At 38.3% G+C, this 22,741-nt stretch overlaps 2 protein-coding genes across 2 annotated transcripts; both read left to right on the plus strand.

The window, feature by feature from the left end:
• Positions 1–15,546: 15,546 nt before the first annotated feature.
• LOC115696584 (PKS-NRPS hybrid synthetase cheA-like) lies at positions 15,547–16,395 on the plus strand. Its single transcript, XM_030623477.1, has 2 exons — positions 15,547–15,979; positions 16,151–16,395. Exons 1-2 carry the CDS (start codon positions 15,547–15,549, stop codon positions 16,393–16,395), a joined length of 678 nt encoding a protein of 225 aa, XP_030479337.1.
• Positions 16,396–16,524: 129 nt separating this feature from the next.
• On the plus strand, positions 16,525–17,252 carry LOC115696585 (uncharacterized). The gene is made up of 2 exons (XM_030623478.1): positions 16,525–16,659; positions 16,767–17,252. Exons 1-2 carry the CDS (start codon positions 16,525–16,527, stop codon positions 17,250–17,252), a joined length of 621 nt encoding a protein of 206 aa, XP_030479338.1.
• The last annotated feature ends 5,489 nt before the right edge of the window (positions 17,253–22,741 follow it).

The following is a 22,741-nucleotide window of genomic DNA, read 5'->3' on the forward strand; positions in this document are numbered from 1 at the left end:
GTGCTTGGTCAACCCGATTGGGCCCGAAGGCCGAACGGCGGATTACTGGCTCCTAAACCATAAAAATCACAACGCTATAAGTGACACGCTAAATCACTTCCCGGGGACTAAAACTTGAAACTAAAAGTTTCCCTATCGATAAAAAGCATGGCAATACCCATAAAAACCCAAAAATGAGGAAAACTAGGGTTCTGAAAAATCCCCAACCGGCAGACCGGTTGCCCAACCCAATTCGGTTACGGGAAATTCTGAACCCCCATCCGGAATTCCGGATGCTCAACCGAAATTCCGGTTCCTCGCAGGCAGCAAACATAAAATCTCATAACTTGACCAATTCGACCCCAATTGGTCCCAAACTTTGCAGACCTGTTCTAAATACCCTAAAGAACAAATCCAAGGCAACAAACCTACCCAGAAACCACAAATACAAAATTTGCCATTGGAGCTCAAGCTTTGAGTTCCAAACTCAAGCTTGAGCAACCCACCTAATCAAGCATGCAAACTAGCTTAAAACCCCTTAAACTAGCATAAAATAACCTCTGCAAACTAACAAGAACAACAGCAACAACACAGAACATAATCACAACATTTTCCTTCCAAAATTCATACTTTTACACATAAAAACTACAAGCTTAACAATCTAACCTACATGCTTTCAACATAGCTTAATTCCTATCAATTTAACATGCTTTGAACCACATAAAATAATCACAAAACACAGCAGCCAACAACATCCAAAATCACATGCATTTACTCATCTTTTATCAAAAATTCCAAGAAAACATAGAAGGATAAGTTCAAGGATCTTACCTACAATTGAATTACACTTAGATGAGAAGAAAAATCACAAGAATTGAAGAGAAAAATCTCTGCCCTAGCAGCCAACACCAAGCCGAAATGGAGAGAAGGAAAAGAGAGCTTGAGTTTTTTTCTATTTTTCTTAAATTTGACTAAGTGATGGAATTTTGAGAAAAAGGAATATAACACATTTTATTTCAGCCAAATCATCACATAATTAATTATTTATTTTCCATTTAATAAATCATATAAGACAAAACACTAATGGGGCAAAAAGACCATTTTGCCCCTCCACCATAAAATCACATAAATCATACTAAAGGGGTATTTTTGGGACATTCTAAATTCCCGGCCATTCCCGACATTCCCAATGTCTAAAACCCGTCCCCAAAATACTAACATACTAAGTTGTGATTTCTACTGAGCCAAACGCCGAGTTCCAAAATACCGGACACCGGAAATGCGAAATATAAAACTGCTGATGACATAATTATGCATATCTGAATTCCATAAATAACAATGATAAATTATTTAAATAGCTATAAATAATTTCCTGATTAACATAAATAACTGCTAATTTCCAAATTAACTAAGCGGGCTTTACAATTATGGTTTGATCTATTCACATGGAGTAACCTAAAGTTTTCTGTTACAAGGACATAAAAGGAAATTTTCGTTAATAAGTCTATTCAATGGACTTAACAAAACTTCCTGTTCCTGGTAATTACTTACTCTAATGCAAGCATATGATGCTGAAGCATTTTCTTTCCAATGGCAATCCATAGAAGCTTCACAACTTCTTAGATATAGATTTTATTTATCTAAGGAAAAGTCTCAACTATTCCAGAGAAGATAAAGCCATGAAAGAATTTCTTAAATCAACAGTGAGAGGTCTCAGATATGCTTTTGTATGCCTTAGACCAGACACCTGTTGTTGAGTGGGAGTAATGAGTAGGTATCAGATTAATCCAGGAGAGGAACATTGGAAGACAATCAAGTAAATCTTAAGATTAAGAAGAGGAACTATATGTTAGTCAATAAGGGTAGTTTTAAAACTCTTAGACTACACCACATCAGATTTCGAGACTTGCCTGTGTGCTAGAAAGTCTGCTGATGAGATGGTGATTACTTTGGGGGTGGAGTAGTGATTTTGGAGAAGTGTAAAAACCTATCTGAAATCTCATAGTCTACCAGAGAGAGACTGAATGTTAAAAGTTGCAGGAAAGATACTTATTCAGTCTAAGGAAAGTTCTATACAATTGTGGCACCGTTCCAACCTGTCTTAACTACTAGTGTTATTTCCGGAATAACCAAAAGTAGTTTCCAAAGGTATAGAATCAAGTATCCCGAAAAAAAAAGGTAGACATATAGAGAGGAATTTCACAATATCAAGGATTTTGTGATTAAGGGAAAGTAATGGTGGAGAAAATATTGTTGTTAATTCAACCTATCAGATCCTATTACAAGGAGTTTACTACTACTACACTTGTTTTGTATATCAAGGCGTTAATAATTATTTGAAATGCACATTTTGTTTTATATTAGTGCAAGTGGAAGTTTGTTGGGTTTTGTGCCCTAAATAAAACTCATTTCAATATAATCAGATTTACCTATTAATAAAGATTAGAAATAACATTTTATGTTGCATGGCTCACATGATTTATTTCATGATTATATGTATATAATGTATGAATTCTTTTTAAGTCTAGAACATATGAGTTTGTTAAAGATTATAGTGTTGTCAGCACAGTGGAATATAATCTTAATTATATGTTTAAAACTTTATAACCTGATTTGTCAGAACACTTGATTTAGACTGACATAGTATAATCAGCGATAGGTATTCTTACACCTTGGAAAACTGTTATGTCCTTTCCACGACATTGGCAAAGTTTACCAGTATCGGATGTATGGTGTAACACCCTAACTAACTTAGGCGTATTACGTGATTTTAAAACGTACTGTGCAGCTCGTTGCTAATCAACGAGGTTTATGGAAAAACGTGATTAATTAAAATTTTGCTTTTTAATTAAACTTATAAACCAGATTACAAAAGACTCGGGATCCCGATTTATAAAATCATTTACAAAAGTTTTAACTGTTTAACTATTACATAAAATTAAAAGTCGTCTAACGACCAGTTACAAAATTCAGCCTTGCTGTCCCGAGGATCGTACGCTCCAGGCCTAACCGCCCCGACATGTACAATCTCATAAGCTCGCTCACGGTCCATCAGCTATAGCCTTGCCTTTACCTACACATGAACATAAACTGTGAGTCGACAGACTCAGTAAGAAAAGCATAATAATATCATACATAAATCTAACTGCCGTGTCCAACACGATACTGAGTCCCGCTACTGCCATGTCCAACATGGTACTGAGCCACTACTGCCATGTCCAACATGGTGCGAGTTACGAACGTTCATAGGGACGGTACTATTGACACGTAACAACCCGATCGGTCGAACCGGTCATACTCCGTCATTGGTCATACTCCAGCCTGTACCGACGTGTTACTATATCCTCCTGATCGGTCGAACCGGTCATACTCCGGCTGCTGGTCATACTCCAGCCTGTACCGACGGGATACGTCAATAGCACGGAACCACCAACCAAGTGTCAGCCTGATCGGTCAAACCGGTCATACTCCGGCTGCTGGTCATACTCCACCGTACCGACGTGACGGGGTTGGATGGTTCGAAGCCAACATACAACTAATGTAATCTAATAGGCTTCCTACATGCACGCTAAACATGTAATCTACATATGCATACCGTTATACTAATCTTACGGATTCCGATTTCGTGTGTGCCGTCAACCCGACCGGAACCGAAGCCGAGCGGCGGACATCGGCTCCTAAACCATAAAAATCACAACGCTATAAGTGACACGCTAAATCACTTTCCCGGGGACTAAAACTAGGAACTAAAAGTTTCCCTATCGATAAAAAGCATGGCAATACCCCTAAAAACATAAAAACGAGGAAAACTAGGGTCCCTGAATTTTCCCCAACCGGTAGACCGGTTGCCCAACCGAATTCCGGTTCGGAAAATTCAGAACCCTCATCCGAATTCCGTTGCACAACCGAATTCCGGTTCCTCGCAGGCAGCCAACCAAAATTTTCATAACTCGACCAATTCAACCCCAATTGGTTCCAAACTTTCCAGACCTGCTCTAAACACCCCAAAGAACAAATCTAAGGCCTCAAAACCACCCAGAAAACACATATACAAAAATCACCATTGGAGCTCAAGCTTTGAGTTCCAAACTCAAGCTTGAGCAAATCCACCTAAACATGCATTCCACTAGCTTAATTCTACTCAATCTAGCATAATATCACCTCTGAAAACTATTAGAAACAACAGCAACATCACAGAACAGATTCACAACATTTTCCTTCCAAAAACCACATTTTTGCATTGAAAACTCAAAGCTTTGAACAACCTAACTAACATGCTTCAAACAACTCAATTAACATCAATTAAACATGCTTTGAACCTCAAAAAATAACAACCAAACACAGCAATAATAACAGCCACAAAAGCATGCATTTTACTCAACTTTTTCATCATTTTTCATCAAAGTTCAAGAGAAAACTAAAGAAGCTAACCTAGCTTGAAGATTGCTTAGCTTTGGATGAGAATCCACTAGAGAATCAAGCAAAAATCCACCCCCTTTGCACCCACATGCATAGCCGAGAGATAGAGGAAAAGAGAGAGAGCTTTGAGTGTGTGAGTTTTGAAATTTCTTTCTAATTTGACTAAGTGTGGAATTAAAGGGAAAAAGGAGTTTATAAAGCATTTAACATATTATTTCAGCCAAGTAACAATAGAATAAACATTTCTTTTTTCCATTTCATAAAGTCACAAAAGACAAAATACTAATGGGGCAAAATGACCATTTTGCCCCTCCACCTTAAAACCACATAAATCATACTAAAGGGGTATTTTTGGGAAATTCTAAATTCCCGGCCATTCCCGACATTCCCAATGTCTAAAACCCGTCCCCAAATTACTAACATACTAAGTTGTGATTTCTACTGAGCCAAACGCCGAGTTCCAAAATACCTGGACACCGAAATGCAAAATATAAAAACTACTGATGACATAATCATGCATTTCTGAATTCCATAAATAACAGTAATAAATTATTTAAATAGCTATAAATAATTTCATAATTAAACATAAACAACTGCTAATTTCCAAATTAACTAAGCGGGCTTTACAACTATTCCCCCCTTAAAAGGATTTCGTCCCCGAAATCTAACCTGAATAACTCTGGATATTGAGCTCTCACATCTGACTCTAGCTCCCAGGTGGCTTCTTCCACCTTACTGTTTCTCCAGAGAACCTTGACCAATGCTATGGTCTTATTCCGAAGGACTTTATCCTTTCTATCCAGGATCTGCACTGGCTGTTCCTCATATGACATGTCCGCCGAGCCGAAGACTCTCATAACTGAGTATATGAGAGGGGTCTGAAACGTATTTTCTCAACATTGAGACATGAAATACGTTGTGCACTGCTGATAAGGCTGGAGGCAATGCTAACCGATATGCCACTTGACCTATCTTCTCGAGAATCTCGAAAGGTCCTGTAAATCTAGGGCATAACTTGCCTCTTTTCCCGAAACGTTTAATCCCGTTCATCGGAGATACCCGTAAAAATACATGTTCCCCTACTTGGAACTCAACATCTCTGCGTTTCGGATCTGCGTAACTCTTCTCGTCTCGCTTCCGTGAGGCAAGCATTCTAGCTTTTATCTTTTCTATTGCCTCATTGGTCCGCCGAACCGACTCTGGACCTAGGTATTTCCTCTCCCCGTCTCATCCCAGTGGATAGGGGATCTACATTTCCTACCGTACAACAGTTCATAGGGAGCCATCCCTATCGTACTCTGATAACTGTTGTTGTACGAAAATTCTATTAACGGTAGATATTTACTCCATGAACCCTCAAAGCCCATAACACAGGCTCTGAACATATCCTCCAATATCTGAATTGTCCTTTCGGACTGACCATCTGTCTGAGGATGGAATGCTGTACTGAATTTTAGCTTTGTACCCATTGCCCGTTGCAAACTTTGCCAAAATTGGGAGGTGAATTTCGGATCCCTGTCCGAAACTATAGACTTCGGTACCCCGTGAAGTCTCACTATCTCTCTGACGTACAGTTCTGCCAACTGATCCACTGAAAATGTTGTTCTAACCGGCAGAAAATGAGCAGATTTCGTAAATCGATCCACCACTACCCAGATGGAATCGTACATACCCGTGGTCCTAGGTAACCCGACCACAAAATCCATCGTAATATCCTCCCATTTCCATTCTGGTAGGGTTAGAGGCTGCAACAACCCTGCTGGTCTCTGATGTTCAGCCTTAATCTGCTGACACGTGAGGCATCTCGATACGAATTCTACCAAATTCCTCTTCATACCGCTCCACCAGAAGTACGGTTTCAAATCTTGGTACATTTTGGTGGTGCCGGGATGCAGAGAATATGGGGTAGAATGAGCCTCCTCAAAGATCTCATTTCTAAGTTCCACACTGCTCGGGACACAAACCCTGGCTTTATACAAAAGCATCCCACTATCTGACACTGAAAAGTCCTTGGCTTGACCAGCCAATACCTCATCTCGGATTTTCACTAACTCCGGATCTGTCACCTGAGCGACTTTTATTCTTTCTAATAGATCAGATTGCAGCGACAAGTTGTGAAGCTGACCTACCACAAACTCAATGCTGGATCTAACCATATCCTCAGCTAGCTGAGGTGAGATCTGAACCATGCTAGCTACTTGCCCGGGACCCTTTCTGCTCAGGGCATCGGCCACTACATTGGCTTTTCCGGGATGATAGAGGATCTCACAATCATAATCCTTCACTAATTCCAACCAACGCCTTTGTCTCATGTTCAAATCTTTCTGAGTAAAGAAATACTTGAGACTTTTATGGTCGGTATAGATCTCACACTTCTCCCCGTAAAGGTAATGCCGCCAAATCTTCAGTGCAAACACCACTGCGGCCAATTCTAAATCATGAGTCGGGTATCGCTGCTCATAATCCTTTAACTGACGGGAGGCATAAGCGATAACCCGATCGGCTTGCATCAATACACACCCCAAACCCTGTTTGGATGCGTCACAGTAGACTACGAACTTCTCCTTGTCCGAAGGCAAAGCTAGTACCGGAGCAGTAATCAACCTTTGTTTCAGCTCCTGAAAACTAGCTTCGCATTTATCTGACCAGATAAACCGCTGATTCTTCTTTCTAAGCTCGGTTAGGGGCATTGAGATTTTGGAGAACCCCTCCACGAACCTACGGTAGTACCCAGCTAATCCCAAGAAGCTTCTGATCTCTGTCACTGTCTTCGGTCTCGGCCAATCCCTGACGGATTCAATCTTCCCGGGATCCACCTTGATCCCATCTTTACTCACAATGTGCCCTAGGAAGGACACCTGAGACAACCAGAACTCACATTTCTTGAACTTGGCGTAGAGCTTATGTTCTCGAAGTCGTTGCAGTACCATCTTAAGATGTAACTCATGCTCCTCTTCTGATTGAGAGTACACGAGGATGTCGTCGATAAACACAATCACACAGATATCGAGGAAATCCTTGAATACTCTATTCATCAGGTCCATGAATCTTTGCAGGAGCATTGGTTAGTCCGAATGACATAACCAGGAACTCGTAATGTCCATACCTAGTGCGGAAAGCCGTCTTTGGAATGTCCTCCTCTCGGATTCTCAACTGATGATAACCCGAACGGAGATCAATCTTAGAAAAGACCGTCTTTCCCTGCAGCTGATCGAACAAGTCATCGATTCTAGGTAATGGATATTTATTCTTCACCGTCGGCCTTGTTCAATTCTCTCGTAGTCGATGCACATCCTCATAGATCCATCCTTCTTCTTGACGAACAAAACCGGGGCTCCCCAGGGTGACACACTGGGCCGAATGAACCCTATGTCAAGCAACCCTTGGAGCTGAATCTTTAATTCCTTAAGTTCAGCTGGAGCCATTCTATACGGGGCTTTGGAAACCGGATCCACCCCTGGTGCCAAGTCAATCACGAAATCAATCTCCCGCTGAGGTGGTAACCCTGGAAGTTCTTCGGGAAAAACGTCCAAAAATTCCCGAACCACTCTGATGTCCTCTGGCCGAATGGTGTCTGGCCGAGTGGTGTCCACCACCACGGCCAGAAACCCTAAGCACCCGCCGTGCAACAATTCTCTCGCTGACATAGCCGAGATCACCGGGATCCGAGATCCCTGAACTGAACCCACAAATACAAACGGTTCTTCACTTTCCGGTTGGAAGACCACCATCTTCCTTTTACAATCAATGCTCGCCGAATATTTAGATAGGAAATCCATTCCTAAAATAATATCAAATTCGACTAAGCTCATCTCTATCAGATCAGCGCTTAACTCTCTACCATCTATCCTGATCGGCATAGACCTAATCCACCTATTGGAGATAACCAATTCTCCGCCAGGTAACAGGGTTCCAAACCCTGATTCATATCTATCAAAGGGTCTACCCAACTTACTAAAGACTCTGGCTGCCACATAAGAATGTGTAGCCCCAGAATCAAACAGCACTGAATATAGCGAGTTGTTAATAAAAAGCTGACCTGTGACTACTGATGGGCTGGCATCTGCATCAGCCTGCGTGATAGCGAACACCCCGTCGGAGTGGGTATCGCTGGAGCTCGCGGTGCCTCTGGTCGGAGCTGGGGACATTCCCTCTTGAAGTGTCCGGGCATGCCACAATGAAAGCATCCCTGACCTTTGCACTCACCCCGATGGTGCCTCTTGCAGCTAGGGCACTCGGGGTAGGAGAATCGGGTCTCAGTACCACCGGGACGACTCCCTCTGTTCTGGTTCCCCCGGAACCTCTTGTTCTGACTCGAGCCGCCGGAAGCAGTGGGTGCCCTCTTCCTCTGATCAATGGCCGAACCACTACTCCCCCTGCTATAGCCTGATGCAGGAGGGGTAGGAGCTCCGCCACTCACCGGAGTACTGGCTGATTCAGACATACACCCCACTGCGCCCTCAGCTCGCAGTGCCTTCTCCACCATCTGAGCATAGGTGGTGCTGTCGTCGGTGGTGATCATCAGGTCATGCCTGATCTTGGGATTCAACCCGTCCAGATATTTCTCCTTCTTGCTGAAGTCGGTCGGCACAATTCCCGAGGCTAACCTCGCCAACCGATCAAACTGAGTAGTATACTCAGTGACGCTCATGTTCTCCCGCTGGGTCAGGTGAACGAACTCTTTCCTCTTGGCGCTTCTGACCGCCTCATTGTAGTATTTCGCATTAAAGAGTTCCTGGAACCTTTCCCAGGTCATGGTGGTGACGTCATTGATCTGAGACACCATGTCCCACCAGACCAATGCGTCCTCCTGGAACTGAAACGTGGCGCACACCACTCTGTCGTTACCGGTGACACCCATGAAGTTCAGTATCTTGGTAATCACCGTCAGCCATTGCTCGGCTTTCATTACATCCGGACCTCCCAGGAATACCGGAGGTGCTTGCTTCCGGAACCGCTCATACAATGGTTCCAATCTATGGGCCGCCACCACTATCTCGGCACAGGCGGCGAGGGACAGGTGCCACTGGAACTATGGGCACAGGAACTGCAGGAGCACCCTGCTGTCTCAACCTCTGAATCTCGAGGTCTTGTTCTTCGATCCGGGCTTGCATCTCCGCAAACCGTAACTCCCAGTTCGGGGCTCCCTGATCGGCTGGGGGAGCCTGGGCAGCCTGTGGCGGGTTCTCATCACCCCGGCCACGAGCCCTGCCTCGGGGACCTCTGCCTCGGCCCCTAGCAGGTGGGGGAAACTGAGCTCCCTGTCCTTGGTTCGACCCTACGGAGTTGCCCTGACTCCTGGTAGTCCGCCTGGCGTCCATCTAGTTAGAACCGCCTGCGAAACCAAGAGTTGGCATATCAGGTCGTATTCAAGGCGAGCTTACTAATGCCGCTTAATTTGGAAATTAAAAACGAAACATGCGCCTATTCTACTATCAGGCTACTAACATGCTTCCTAACAGGCTTTTCTTTTTTTTTTTCATAACTGAATAAAATAAACTACTAAAGCAATAAAGGCTTACTGAACCGTGAACCGAGCTAACTGCTGATGATGATTGTACATGTCGTGACGATCTTCGGAAGACAACCTGGCGGCTCTGATACCAAATTGTAACACCCTAACTAACTTAGGCGTATTACGTGATTTTTAAACGTACTGTGCAGCTCGTTGCTAATCAACGAGGTTTATGGAAAAACGTGATTAATTAAAATTTTGCTTTTTAATTAAACTTATAAACCAGATTACAAAAGACTCGGGATCCCGATTTATAAAATCATTTACAAAAGTTTTAACTGTTTAACTATTACATAAAATTAAAAGTCGTCTAACGACCAATTACAAAATTCAGCCTTGCTGTCCCGAGGATCGTACGCTCCAGGCCTAACCGCCCCGACATGTACAATCTCATAAGCTCGCTCACGGTCCATCAGCTATAGCCTTGCCTTTACCTACACATGAACATAAACTGTGAGTCGACAGACTCAGTAAGAAAAGCATAATAATATCATACATAAATCTAACTGCCGTGTCCAACACGATACTGAGTCCCGCTACTGCCATGTCCAACATGGTACTGAGCCACTACTGCCATGTCCAACATGGTACTGAGTTCTGAACGTTCATGGGGACGGTACTATTGACACGTAACAACCTGATCGGTCGAACCGGTCATACTCCGCCGCCGGTCATACTCCGGCTGTACCGAGCGTGTTACTATATCCTCCCGATCGGTCGAACCGGTCATACTCCGCCGCTGGTCATACTCCAGCTGTACCGACGGGATACGTCAATAGCACGGAACCACCAACCAAGTGTCGGCCCCTGATCGGTCAAACCTGGTCATACTCCGCCATTCTTGGTCATATTCCAGCCTGTACCGACGTGACAGGGTTGGATGGTTCGAAGCCAACATACAACTAATGTAATCTAATAGGCTTCCTACATGCACGCTAAACATGTAATCTACATATGCATACTGTTATACTAATCTTACCTGGATTCCGATTTCGTGTGTGCCGTCAACCCGACCGGAACCGAAGCCGAGCGGCGGACATCGGCTCCTAAACCATAAAAATCACAACGCTATAAGTGACACGCTAAATCACTTTCCCGGGGACTAAAACTAGGAACTAAAAGTTTCCCTATCGATAAAAAGCATGGCAATACCCCTAAAAACATAAAAACGAGGAAAACTAGGGTCCCTGAATTTTCCCCAACCGGTAGACCGTTTGCCCAACCGGAATTCCGGTTCTGGAAAATTCAGAACCCTCATCCGGAATTCCGTTGCACAACCGAATTCCTGCTCGCAGGCAGCCAACCAAAATTTTCATAACTCGACCAATTCAACCCCAATTGGTTCCAAACTTTCCAGACCTGCTCTAAACACCCCAAAGAACAAATCTAAGGCCTCAAAACCACCCAGAAAACACATATACAAAAATCACCATTGGAGCTCAAGCTTTGAGTTCCAAACTCAAGCTTGAGCAAATCCACCTAAACATGCATTCCACTAGCTTAATTCTACTCAATCTAGCATAATATCACCTCTGAAAACTATTAGAAACAACAGTAACATCACAGAACAGATTCACAACATTTTCCTTCCAAAAACCACATTTTTGCATAGAAAACTCAAAGCTTTGAACAACCTAACTAACATGCTTCAAACAACTCAATTAACATCAATTAAACATGCTTTGAACCTCAGAAAATAACAACCAAACACAGCAATAATAACAACCACAAAAGCATGCATTTTACTCAACTTTTTCATCATTTTTCATCAAAGTTCAAGAGAAAACTAAAGAAGCTAACCTAGCTTGAAGATTGCTTAGCTTTGGATGAGAATCCACTAGAGAATCAAGCAAAAATCCACCCCCTTTGCACCCACATGCACAGCCGAGAGAGAGAGGAAAAGAGAGAGAGCTTTGAGTGTGTGAGTTTTGAAATTTCTTTCTAATTTGACTAAGTGTGGAATTAAAGAGAAAAAGGAGTTTATAAAGCATTTAACATATTATTTCAGCCAAGTAACAATAGAATAAACATTTCTTTTTTCCATTTCATAAAGTCACAAAAGACAAAATACTAATGGGGCAAAAAGACCATTTTGCCCCTCCACCTTAAAACCACATAAATCATACTAAAGGGGTATTTTTGGGAAATTCTAAATTCCCGGCCATTCCCGACATTCCCAATGTCTAAAACCCGTCCCCAAATTACTAACATACTAAGTTGTGATTTCTACTGAGCCAAACGCCGAGTTCCAAAATACCGGACACCGGAAATGCAAAATATAAAAACTACTGATGACATAATCATGCATTTCTGAATTCCATAAATAACAGTAATAAATTATTTAAATAGCTATAAATAATTTCATAATTAAACATAAACAACTGCTAATTTCCAAATTAACTAAGCGGGCTTTACATATGGAGTATACATCGGAAGGGACCGATATTGAACTTTGATTAGATATATTAAAAGTTACCGTAATATCTATTCAATTCAATATCACCTGTTGATCCTAGATCAAATGATCTTAATCCTGATATGGTTAGGTTCAATCTCAAGAGTGTTATTCGTGTTCTTTGATTTGTTAGTTAAGCCTACTTTTGGGTCAGGGTGATACGTACATTTTGGGAACATGGTAGTGCAATTGAGTGGGAGCGCTAACATAAATATGGAATCTATAGCTTCTATCTGGCGAATAGAATGTAAAGGATGATTTCCTTCGAGCTTAACCAAACGAAAATAAATGGTGGAGATCTCATTTCAGTTAGCTGAAATATCATTTATACAGGGTTAAATGTTTTAAGGATAAAATACATTGTAGGTGTAGCGGTAACAGTAGTGCCTTTTTAATGTAGATCATCTATTAGAGGGTCATTGATCACATTAGGGTTATAACAATGGATAACTAATGACGTGTCTATATCATGGAACATATAGAGCGTTCTATATGACTGAGAGTGCAATTCCAAGTTTTAAGTGTGGATTCAATGAGGAATTAATAAGTTAGGGAATTTACTTGGTAAATTCGGTTCGACTTATTGGAAGCTCGGTTATATAGACCCATGGTCCCCATACTAGTTGAGACCATACTGCTTGTAAGACTCAGTTAATTGATTTTAATTAATCAATTAAAAATTCTAAAGTTAGACTATGTCTACTTTATGAATTTTCACTAAGCAAGGGCAAAATTGTAAAGAAAAGAGATTTTAGGTTTATTTATTGATTAAGAGACTTTATATTTCTAAATTAATAAATATATTAAATGCCAATATTATTTAATAATTATTTTTAAGTTATGAAATAATTGGAATTGGCATTTAAAAGGTTAAATTAGAAAATTGGCATTTTTGAGAAAATGGGAATGGAAAATAACAAAATGGGAAAGTTGCAAAGTGAGGCCCAATTCCCTTTGTATGGCCGACCACTATGCACAAGAAATACCATTTATAGTTTCCATTATTTTAATGCCATACAATTCTAACCTAAACCTAGAGGGTATTCTATAAATAGAGAGTGTTGGCTTCAGGAAACAAACAACAGACAAAACTTTGAACATTAGTTTCTTTCAGAAAAAGCCACACGCCTCTCTCTCTCTTTCCTTCTCACTAAATTTCGAAATACTTGAGTGATGAGTAGTGCCCACACACATCAAGTGGTATCTCAATCATAGTATGTAAGACTATGGAAAATCTGCATCAAAGAAGGAGAAAAGAAGATCCAGATTCAGATCTTGATTATGCTCTGCTACAGAAAGGAATCAAGGGCTATAGATCTGGATGGAAGGAGTCATATTATTCCGCTGCACCCACTGTAAGGTTTTCTAAACTTTATATGTGTTTATTTTCATTGTTTTTGAATTCATATTAGGGTGTTAATCAAACATACTTGTTAGTAAATCTAGATCCTGGTAAAATAATTTCCAACACTAGATTTATCAGAACACTGGGTTTTACTGATATGGCATTCTACAACAGAGTTTACTTGCATTTGGAAAAATGCTATGTTCTTTCCAGAACATTGGTTAAAGTAAAGCTCGGGTTGGATGCATGGAGTATGCATTGGAATGGACCGATATTGAACTTTGAAATAGATTTATAAAAGTTACCGTAATATCTATTCAATTCAATATCACTAAGTTGATCCTAGATCAAATGATCTAAATCCTGATATGGTTAGGTTCAATCTCAAGAGTATTATTCGTGTTCTTTGATTTGTTAGTTAAGCCTACTTTTGGGTCAGGGTTATACGTACATTTTGGGAACACGGTAGTGCAATTGAGTGGGAGTGCTAACATAAACATATAATCTATAGCTTCTATCTGGCGAATAGTAAGCAAATGATGATTTCCTTCGAGCTTAACCAAACGAAGATAAATGGTGGAGTACTCATTTCACTTAGCTGAAATATCATTTATACAGGGTTAAGTGTTTTAAGGATAAAATACATTGTAGGGTGTTACGGTAATGAAGTCCCTTTACAATGTAAATCATCCATATAGAGGATCATTGATCAAATTAGGATTATAACAATGGATAACTAATGACGTGTCTTTATGGTGGAACATGTAGAGCGTTCTATATAATTGAGAGTGCAATTCTAAGTTCTATGCGTGGATTCAACAAAGAATTAATAAGTCAGTGAATTTAAGTAGTAAATTCTTGATCTGCTTATTGGAAGCTCGGATATATAGACCCATGGTGCCCTCACTAGTTGAGACAATATTACTTGTAAGACTCATTTAATTGATTTTAATTAATCAATTATAATTCTCAAGTTAGACTGTGTCTATTTGAGAATTTATCACTTATTAAGGGCAAAACAGTAAATAGAGAATTTGAAGGGTATATTTATTAATTGGGAAACTTTAATTAGTTTAATTATTAATAAATAAATGACAATATATTATTTGGTAATAAATTTTAATTATTAAATAGTTAAATTTGACATTTATGTGGTTGAATAAAGGAATTGGTAGCTTTTGACAAAATAGGAAACTAGCAATGTAGGAGAAGGAAAGTTGGAAAAGTGGAAAGCCTTGTTTCCACAATGCCTAGGCCGGCCACTTTGCTTCCCTTTTCCCATTGATTTTTCAATTTTTTAATGCCAAGTAATTCAACCATAGCCCTAGGTGGTCTTCTATAAATAGAAGGTAAAGGCTTCAGTTTTTGTAACACTTTTGACAGAATTTTCTCTCACACAAAAACTCTGCTCAAGCCGCCACTCTATCTCTCTCTACCTTCTCTGTTTTCGAAATTCTCTAAGTGATAGAGTAGTGCTCACACACATCAAGTAATACCTCAATCATAGTGAGGAAGGCTGTGTAGAATTCAGATTCAACAAAGAAGGACATTCGGGCTCAGATCTTGATTATACTCTGCGACAGAAAGGAATCAAGGGTTAGAGATCTGAGTGGGAGGAGACATATATTTCGCTGCACCCAATGTAAGATTTCTCTTACTTTTATGTGTTTAATTTTCCATCGTTTTATAAGTTCATATTTAGGTGGTTAAATCAACATACTTGTGAGTAGATCTAAGATCTGGTAAAATAATTCCAACACTTACAATACTATTGCTCAAATAGTAAAGAGGAAGTACGACTCAATAAACAGGAAGCATGCACCGAATGACATCATGAAGGACATGCTACATGAGTTTGGGGTCTCGATGGGATATCAAAAGGCTTGGAGAACAAGAGAGAAGGCTCTAGAATTGTCAAGAGGAAAGCCAGAAGACTCATACCAACAACTCCCAATGTACCTTCATATGCTAAAAAAAGAAAATCCAGGCATCGTAACTGAATTGATAACAGACAAGAAGAACATGTTCAAGTACATGTTCCTAGCACTGTCAAACTCAATTAGAGGATGCATTCATTGCAGACCGGTGATTGTGGTAGATGGCACATTCTTGAAAACAACATACGGAGGGACGTTGTTTACAACATTGACAATGGATGCTAATAACCACATACTCATATTAGCATTCGGAATAGGAGACTCGGAGAATGATTCTTCACGGGAGTGGTTCTTCCACAAGCTAAGAGACATATTTGGAGAAAGAGAAGGTAAGAAACTTGTTCAAGCAGAAATATACAACAAATACATCATCTTTATTGTAATAGTTTTTCTATTGTTTGTTAGACTTACTTAACATAAATAACCGATTTAAAAAAAAAGTAACAAAAAAACTGGTTAAAACAGACATACACTGACATTTGATAAACCTTGACTCGCAGGCATGACAATCATCTCAGACCAGCACAAAAGCATAAAGAAAGCAGTAGCAACTGTCTACCCAAACATATTCCATGGAGCATGCATATTCCACTTGCTTAACAACATTAAGGTCAATTTTGGGGCACACGAAGAAGATCTTACATTAAACTTTGTCAAAACCACCAAGACATACAACACGAAATCATTTGAAGGATACATGTCAGAACTCGACAAAATAGACAGCAGAATCAGACTTTATCTTTAGAGAATAGGATACAAATATTTGAGTAGATGTCACTGCCCGACCAGAAGGTACACAATGATGACATCCAACATAGCTGAGTCGATAAATTCAGCAATACTTGCCACATGAACACTGCCCATCACTACAATGATGGAGAGTCTTGGAAGTTTGGTACAAAATTGGGTTTGGACAAACGGCAACGAAGCACATGGAACATTCACCAAAGTTTCAACAGTGACAGAAAAAATACTCAGAGACAAGTTTACTCAAGCAAGAAAATATGAGGTAAACGACTAAATTTATAGATGTATACACACAGTACACATTCAAAAAATTGAACAGCTGTATAAAATAACTGGTTATAAAATAATTTTTTCTGCTTAAAATAACAGGTTACACCAGTCACAACTATACTCCACCAAGTGAATGTGCTAGAGAAATGGAAATTCCTGATCAATTTACTGGACGAAACATGTGAATGTAACTGGTTCCAGCAAGATGAAATCCCATGTGCTCATGCAATAGCTGTATTCTCAAAACGAGGATTGCGAGTTTATGACTATGTTGCGGACTACTATAAAACTGACGAAATGAAAGCAACATATCACACAACAGCGAACCCATTACCAAATGAAAATGAGTGGACACTGCCTGAGAGCTTGGAAATGATAGTCCTACCCCCAAACACAAAAAAGAGAGCAGGGAGACCTAAGAGGAGAAGAATAAGTTCAAAAGGAGAGCCAAATGTACAACTAAAGTGTGGACGTTGCAAGAAGACAGGGCACAACAGAAAAATATGCACTAATCCAGCTCTACCACGAAAGCAACAAGAACCAAAACAACCAAGGCACAAGAAAGCAAAGACACAACAAGAATAACCGGTTTTATTGAATACAAAGATACATTTACAATAAAAAAAACACTATATTTGATTTTGTATGTTCCAATAATTGTTTCAATATTTGTTGATTATGAAATATATCTTCAAACATAATTGGTTTTAAAAAAAAATGAAAATTTTCATAATATAGAATTGCCTTGTAAAAAAAACAACAAAAAAACCGGTTATATTCAACATGCACCAAAACAAAAGAAAACAAAGAAAATGAAACCAGTTATATTTAAACATGAACCAAAAATACATGTTCTATAATAAAAAAAAAAAGCTTCTATATAATATATACAACACAAACAACTTAATGAACATAAAAAATATATAAGATAACTAAAATAATAACCAGTTAAAAACAAATCAACATTAAATAATGACCTCAAAAACTGGAGAAGAAAACAGTTAAATATACAAATAACATTGGGCATTGTAAGTAAACATGAAAAAACCGGTTAAAATTAAACAAAAAACTATAAAAACAAAACACAATGTAACACCAACACTTCACAAGGAAAATGTAAAAACCATAAAAATATGTATTACAAAAAGAAAAATCAGAAAAACCTAATATATACAACACAAACAACTTAATAAACAAAAAAAATATAAGATAACTAAAAAAATAACCGGTTAAAAACAAATCAACATTAAATAATTACCTTAAAAACTTGAAAAGAAACTGATTAAATATACAAATAACATTGGGCAACACTTCACAAGGAAAATATAAACACCGTAAAAATATGTATTACAAAAAGAAAAATCAGAAAAAATTAGAAGTATACTTAAAACATATAAAAATTGATTCCTTATATTGTCAACCTAACATAGAAAATATTAACATAACATAATGTATTGTTCAAAAAAATAATTAAAAAAAACATTAAAAACAAAACTACAAACATTGAATCTGTCCAGAAAACAATACAAATATTTAACAAGAATCAAACTTCTTCTTCTTGGACTTCTTTCCCTTCGGCATATCTTTAGTTGAATATCCTTCATAAATCTTTTTCTGGCCATAGTTGTACAAAGTCACAGCGAGGTCATCCCTATAGTGTGTAATCATCTCATCCACATTAGGAGGAATCTCATTAATTTTGCCCCGGATGAACAGATCAGCATACTTAATCACAAATACACCACAATCACTGAAAAACAAAACAAAAATAAATAACAATACATAACCAGTTATTTAAGCAGAAAAAAGAAACAAATAAATAATCACAGAAGTCATAGGACTAAAAATAACCAGTTATTTACCTGTTGCTTTGAGTGGGGAGCTTGTCCACAAACTCATATGCAATAGGAGTATCCTTCGGCAAAGCATAAGGGCCTGACTCCAAACTAATATCGTTCATACCATCATAAAAATTTAAGAAATCAAGGAAGTATGGCAGTAACTCACAGTACGGAAGGAGATCAGACAAGATCTTCTTTTGATTCGTCTTTGTATTCTTCATGGAATTGAATACGAAGATCTTCCTCCTTAAAATGCTGAAGTGAAGAAATATCCAATGTTGTTGAACACCGACATGACACGGACCAACAACATCATCAACACCGATCCAAGGCTGGAAGCAAAAGTTATATTGCCCCAGAATGTAATTGGTGACCTTGTTGTCGTACTTGATGACACTCGGATCACGTTTCGCCTTTATAAAATCAGCATACACTCCCTTAATAGTTGCATCAAAATACGAGCATGTCGTCGTCACTCTTTTATTAACACTGGCATCATATAAGATGCTCTTCCTAAGATAGTAAAGTGCCACATTCAGATGCTACACACAATAAACAAAAACAACCAGTTAAAAATTGAAAAAAGCAAAGAAATTAAGAAAAATAAAAACAGACAGAAAAAAAATAACCAGTTAAGTACCAGGTCAGTCAATTCTTCACCACAAGTCTGTAAAATCACAAACCAAGTCTTGTCATCAATCTGAGCTATGTTGAAATCAAAGGGAGGATTGATGTCGCCAGCTGTTTTCTCATTGTTCCTGATATCACAAAGAAAAAAATCCAAAATGAAAAAAAAAAACAGTTAAAAAACAAATATCAGCAACCATTAACCGAGCACCTTCGATCCACTTAACGTATCCCCCGCAATCTTTAGGGCAGGTGCTCTTCCCAATCTCTTTAACAAAAGGAAACAACTCCTTAGGGTCAAAAGCTAATTCGCTAGATGCCTCCTTATCCTTCTTATTCTGAATTTTCGGTTCAGAAGAACCAAACTCGTTGACAAAAGGAGATCTACAATGCAAACCAGGTTTTGCTTGTCTCTTGACAGCAACACTGGATTGCAAAGGCATTACATCTAGAACCTCAACCTCATCTTCCACAGCAGGCGATGCAGACTCAGGAATCGACACAAAATCCCATTGCTTATTCTTTGCACTAAGTGGGGAAGAATATGCCCGAGTGATTCTATCAACCAAATCAAAAATGGATTGGTCGACTGTAATCGTTTCATACGAAAACACACCGCCCTCATCCCTCCCCTCACATAAGCCAGAGTGAACCTGGAATAAAAACACGAATCAATTAAACTTACAATCTAAAAAAAACCAGTTATAATAAACACATCCATTATAACAAAGAAACAAACATACAACCTTATCTTCTCAAACGAGTGACAATTGCACCCCACCTTCATCATCATCATATTCAGGAAGATTGGGTTTTGAAACAACCTACAAAGATAGAACAAAAAACATAGTAATAACCGGTTTCTAAATAGGAAAAGAATATAAGAAACAGGAAATGCAAAAAAAGAAACGGTTATAAGACAGAAAAAAACAGGAAACATAAAAAACCATAGAAAATAAAAAATAACGGGTTATAAAAATAGAAAAACAAAAAACTAAAAGAAAAAAATACCTCGGGTGACGACGGATCGGAAAACTCATTGTCATTCCCACCAACATCAAGATTCTCAGAGCGAGAATCTTCAACCTTCTCCTCACAATCTTTGGGCACAGATGAACCCTTCTTACTCTTCAATAATTCAATGAATTCATCAAATTTAATATTAAACTCATCCTTTAAATTTTTAATACTCAATAAAATTTTCTTTTGGTCATCTTGAATACAGACCAAAGCTTTCTCCAAATTCGAAAACTGAAAACAAACAATAATACATAACAAACGTCAAAAAAGCATGTAAAAGAAAAACAAGAAACTAAATAAAAAACAAACTGTAACAACACAACCAAAAAGTAAAAGAAGGCATACCTTCCCAAAGAAACCTCGAGGTTTCTTAGGTAGATAAACCGGTTCAAATTTGAGGTTATGCAAGGCAGCTTTCTTAAGCTCACGGCCAACAGGATAAAAATCCTTAACAGTGGCCTGAAAAATTGGAAAGAAATCAAACATATTAAAAACTAGTTATAAATATACTATTAAAAAAAAAAAGAAACCAGTTATAATAATTGAAAGTTACCTCAGAATTATTAAAAACCTCATAAACATGTTCTGAATAGCCCTCCGTTTTTTTTTCTTATATGAACTCTCCCAATTCAACGTTCGAGGATACGTATTGGCAATCCTCTTGCAGTAATTAGGAGACAGGCTTGGTAGTATCTTGAACAACCAAATTAGTAAAGCAAATGGAAACCCTTGGAGTTTAAAAGAATAAAACTTATCCTTCTCTTCCTTGGCCTTCTCAATCTTGTAATATATATTGCCACCGTCCTTGAATGCCAAATTCATGTAGTGGAAAGTCCTATCCCACAGCAGTTTACCAAATGCGATATTCCTTAGCTCAGACAAATCACCATCGACAAAACTAAATAACTCATTGTCGACTCTCTTACCGTTCTCATACCCATATAAATAGTGACTCAACAGATAAACGATCGCCATCTTCACAGCGTCAACGTCATCATCAAATTCTCCCGCCAAAAACCTTCCTCTAACTTGTTCTTGAATGACTTTAATAGTCAAATCAGGAAACATATTCTTCTTGAACGACATCTTCTGTTTAAAATCGTTCAAGTCAAATGAGCCTTCCGGACTTAACCCCGTTATCAAGACAAACTCCTCCAAACTGAAACGGACAACTCTGTCCCGGATTAAGAACCACTTCTCTACATCCTCCCTCTCTTGATGGACCTCACTCACTAAAGCAAGGTGAGGCAGGGCAACGTGCCTCTTAACATTGCCCATCTTCAAAAATTGTGAACAAGGCGTCGTCATAAATAACGCCTTTTGAGAAGGAGTAAGATTTCCTTTGATCTCCTCAATAACCCACGGGTTATTCCAAATCTGGAGCTTACTTGGGAACCGATGCTCCGGTTTCATCTTCAAGTAAACATCCTGTAAAAAAAACTAGTTATAAAATAAGATTTAGCCAATAACAACAACAACAAGCACATGATAAATAAAATAACTGGTTCCATAAACAAAAATTAAATCATATTAAAAATAAAAATAGAACATATATGTAAAATGAAAAACTTAAAGCACTTACCACATCAAAAAAACTAGTGGATTTTTTAACGGACTCTTCAGCTATCGAAGGACTAGGGCCCTTCGAAGCAACATATTTAATGCCAGAACGTGTTGTACGACGTACCAGCGGATTGGGAAGATCAGAATCAGCCACTGCGGCCTGAAAAAAATAGGAAACAAAAAAGATAAAGATACATAAGAAAAACAACGTTCACAAACATTAACAAAGAACAAAATTATAAACATATAAACACCTTTTTTTTCGGCCATCAGTTTCCCTAACAGAGGGTTGAATCTCTTTCTCAACTGGAACTTTAGAACTAGTTCTAGATTCAACATGTTCAACAAAATCGTCATTAGAAGGATCAACATTAACCTTGAAACACAAAAAAGAAACCGGTGAAAAAAACATACAAAAACAACACTTTTAAAAAGCTCAAAAAGAAATTTAGAAACAGGTTATAATAATAAAACAACAAATGAAACACAAAATATGTTAAAAAAACTAACAAAAGAAACCGGTTAAAAAAGAGTATAAAAACTCAATTACATAATATAAACATTTGAAAACCCATTTCTTAAAGAAAAAAAAAACCAGTTATAAATAATATAAAAACTAAATTACATTAATTAAACATTTATAAACACATTTCTAAAAGAAAAAAAATCAGCTATAAAAAGTATAAACACTAAATTACATACAATAAACATTTAAAAACACATTTCTATAATAAAAAAAACTAGTTAAAAAACAACAACAATAACATAACAAGTTAATAAACTCACCTTCTTTTTCTTAGCGTGATATTTCTTAACCTCTGGTTTCTTAGGTTCATCAACCGGAACTTCAAAAATAGTTCCAGAATCAGCACCAACAAATGCAACATTACCAGGCTCAACCTGTTAACAAAATAAAAAATGCAATATTAAAACTGGTTAAAAACCAGTTATAAACACAACAAGAATAAAAGAAAAGAATCCAAAAACAGAATAAAGGAACATGAATTAACACAAATATGGAAA

The sequence above is a fragment of the Cannabis sativa genome, chromosome 7, assembly GCF_029168945.1.
Source record: "Cannabis sativa cultivar Pink pepper isolate KNU-18-1 chromosome 7, ASM2916894v1, whole genome shotgun sequence".
In the NCBI taxonomy this organism is placed as follows: Eukaryota; Viridiplantae; Streptophyta; class Magnoliopsida; order Rosales; family Cannabaceae; genus Cannabis; species Cannabis sativa.

Excerpts from the sequence above, each read along its gene's own strand:
- LOC115696584 (XM_030623477.1), top strand. The coding sequence starts at position 15,547 with ATGAAGGACATGCTACATGAGTTTGGGGTCTCGATGGGATATCAAAAG. Across the intron at positions 15,980-16,150 it reads CATATTTGGAGAAAGAGAAG|GCATGACAATCATCTCAGAC; the intron begins GTAAGAAACTTG and ends CTTGACTCGCAG.
- LOC115696585 (XM_030623478.1), top strand. The coding sequence starts at position 16,525 with ATGGAGAGTCTTGGAAGTTTGGTACAAAATTGGGTTTGGACAAACGGC. Across the intron at positions 16,660-16,766 it reads CTCAAGCAAGAAAATATGAG|GTTACACCAGTCACAACTAT; the intron begins GTAAACGACTAA and ends TTAAAATAACAG.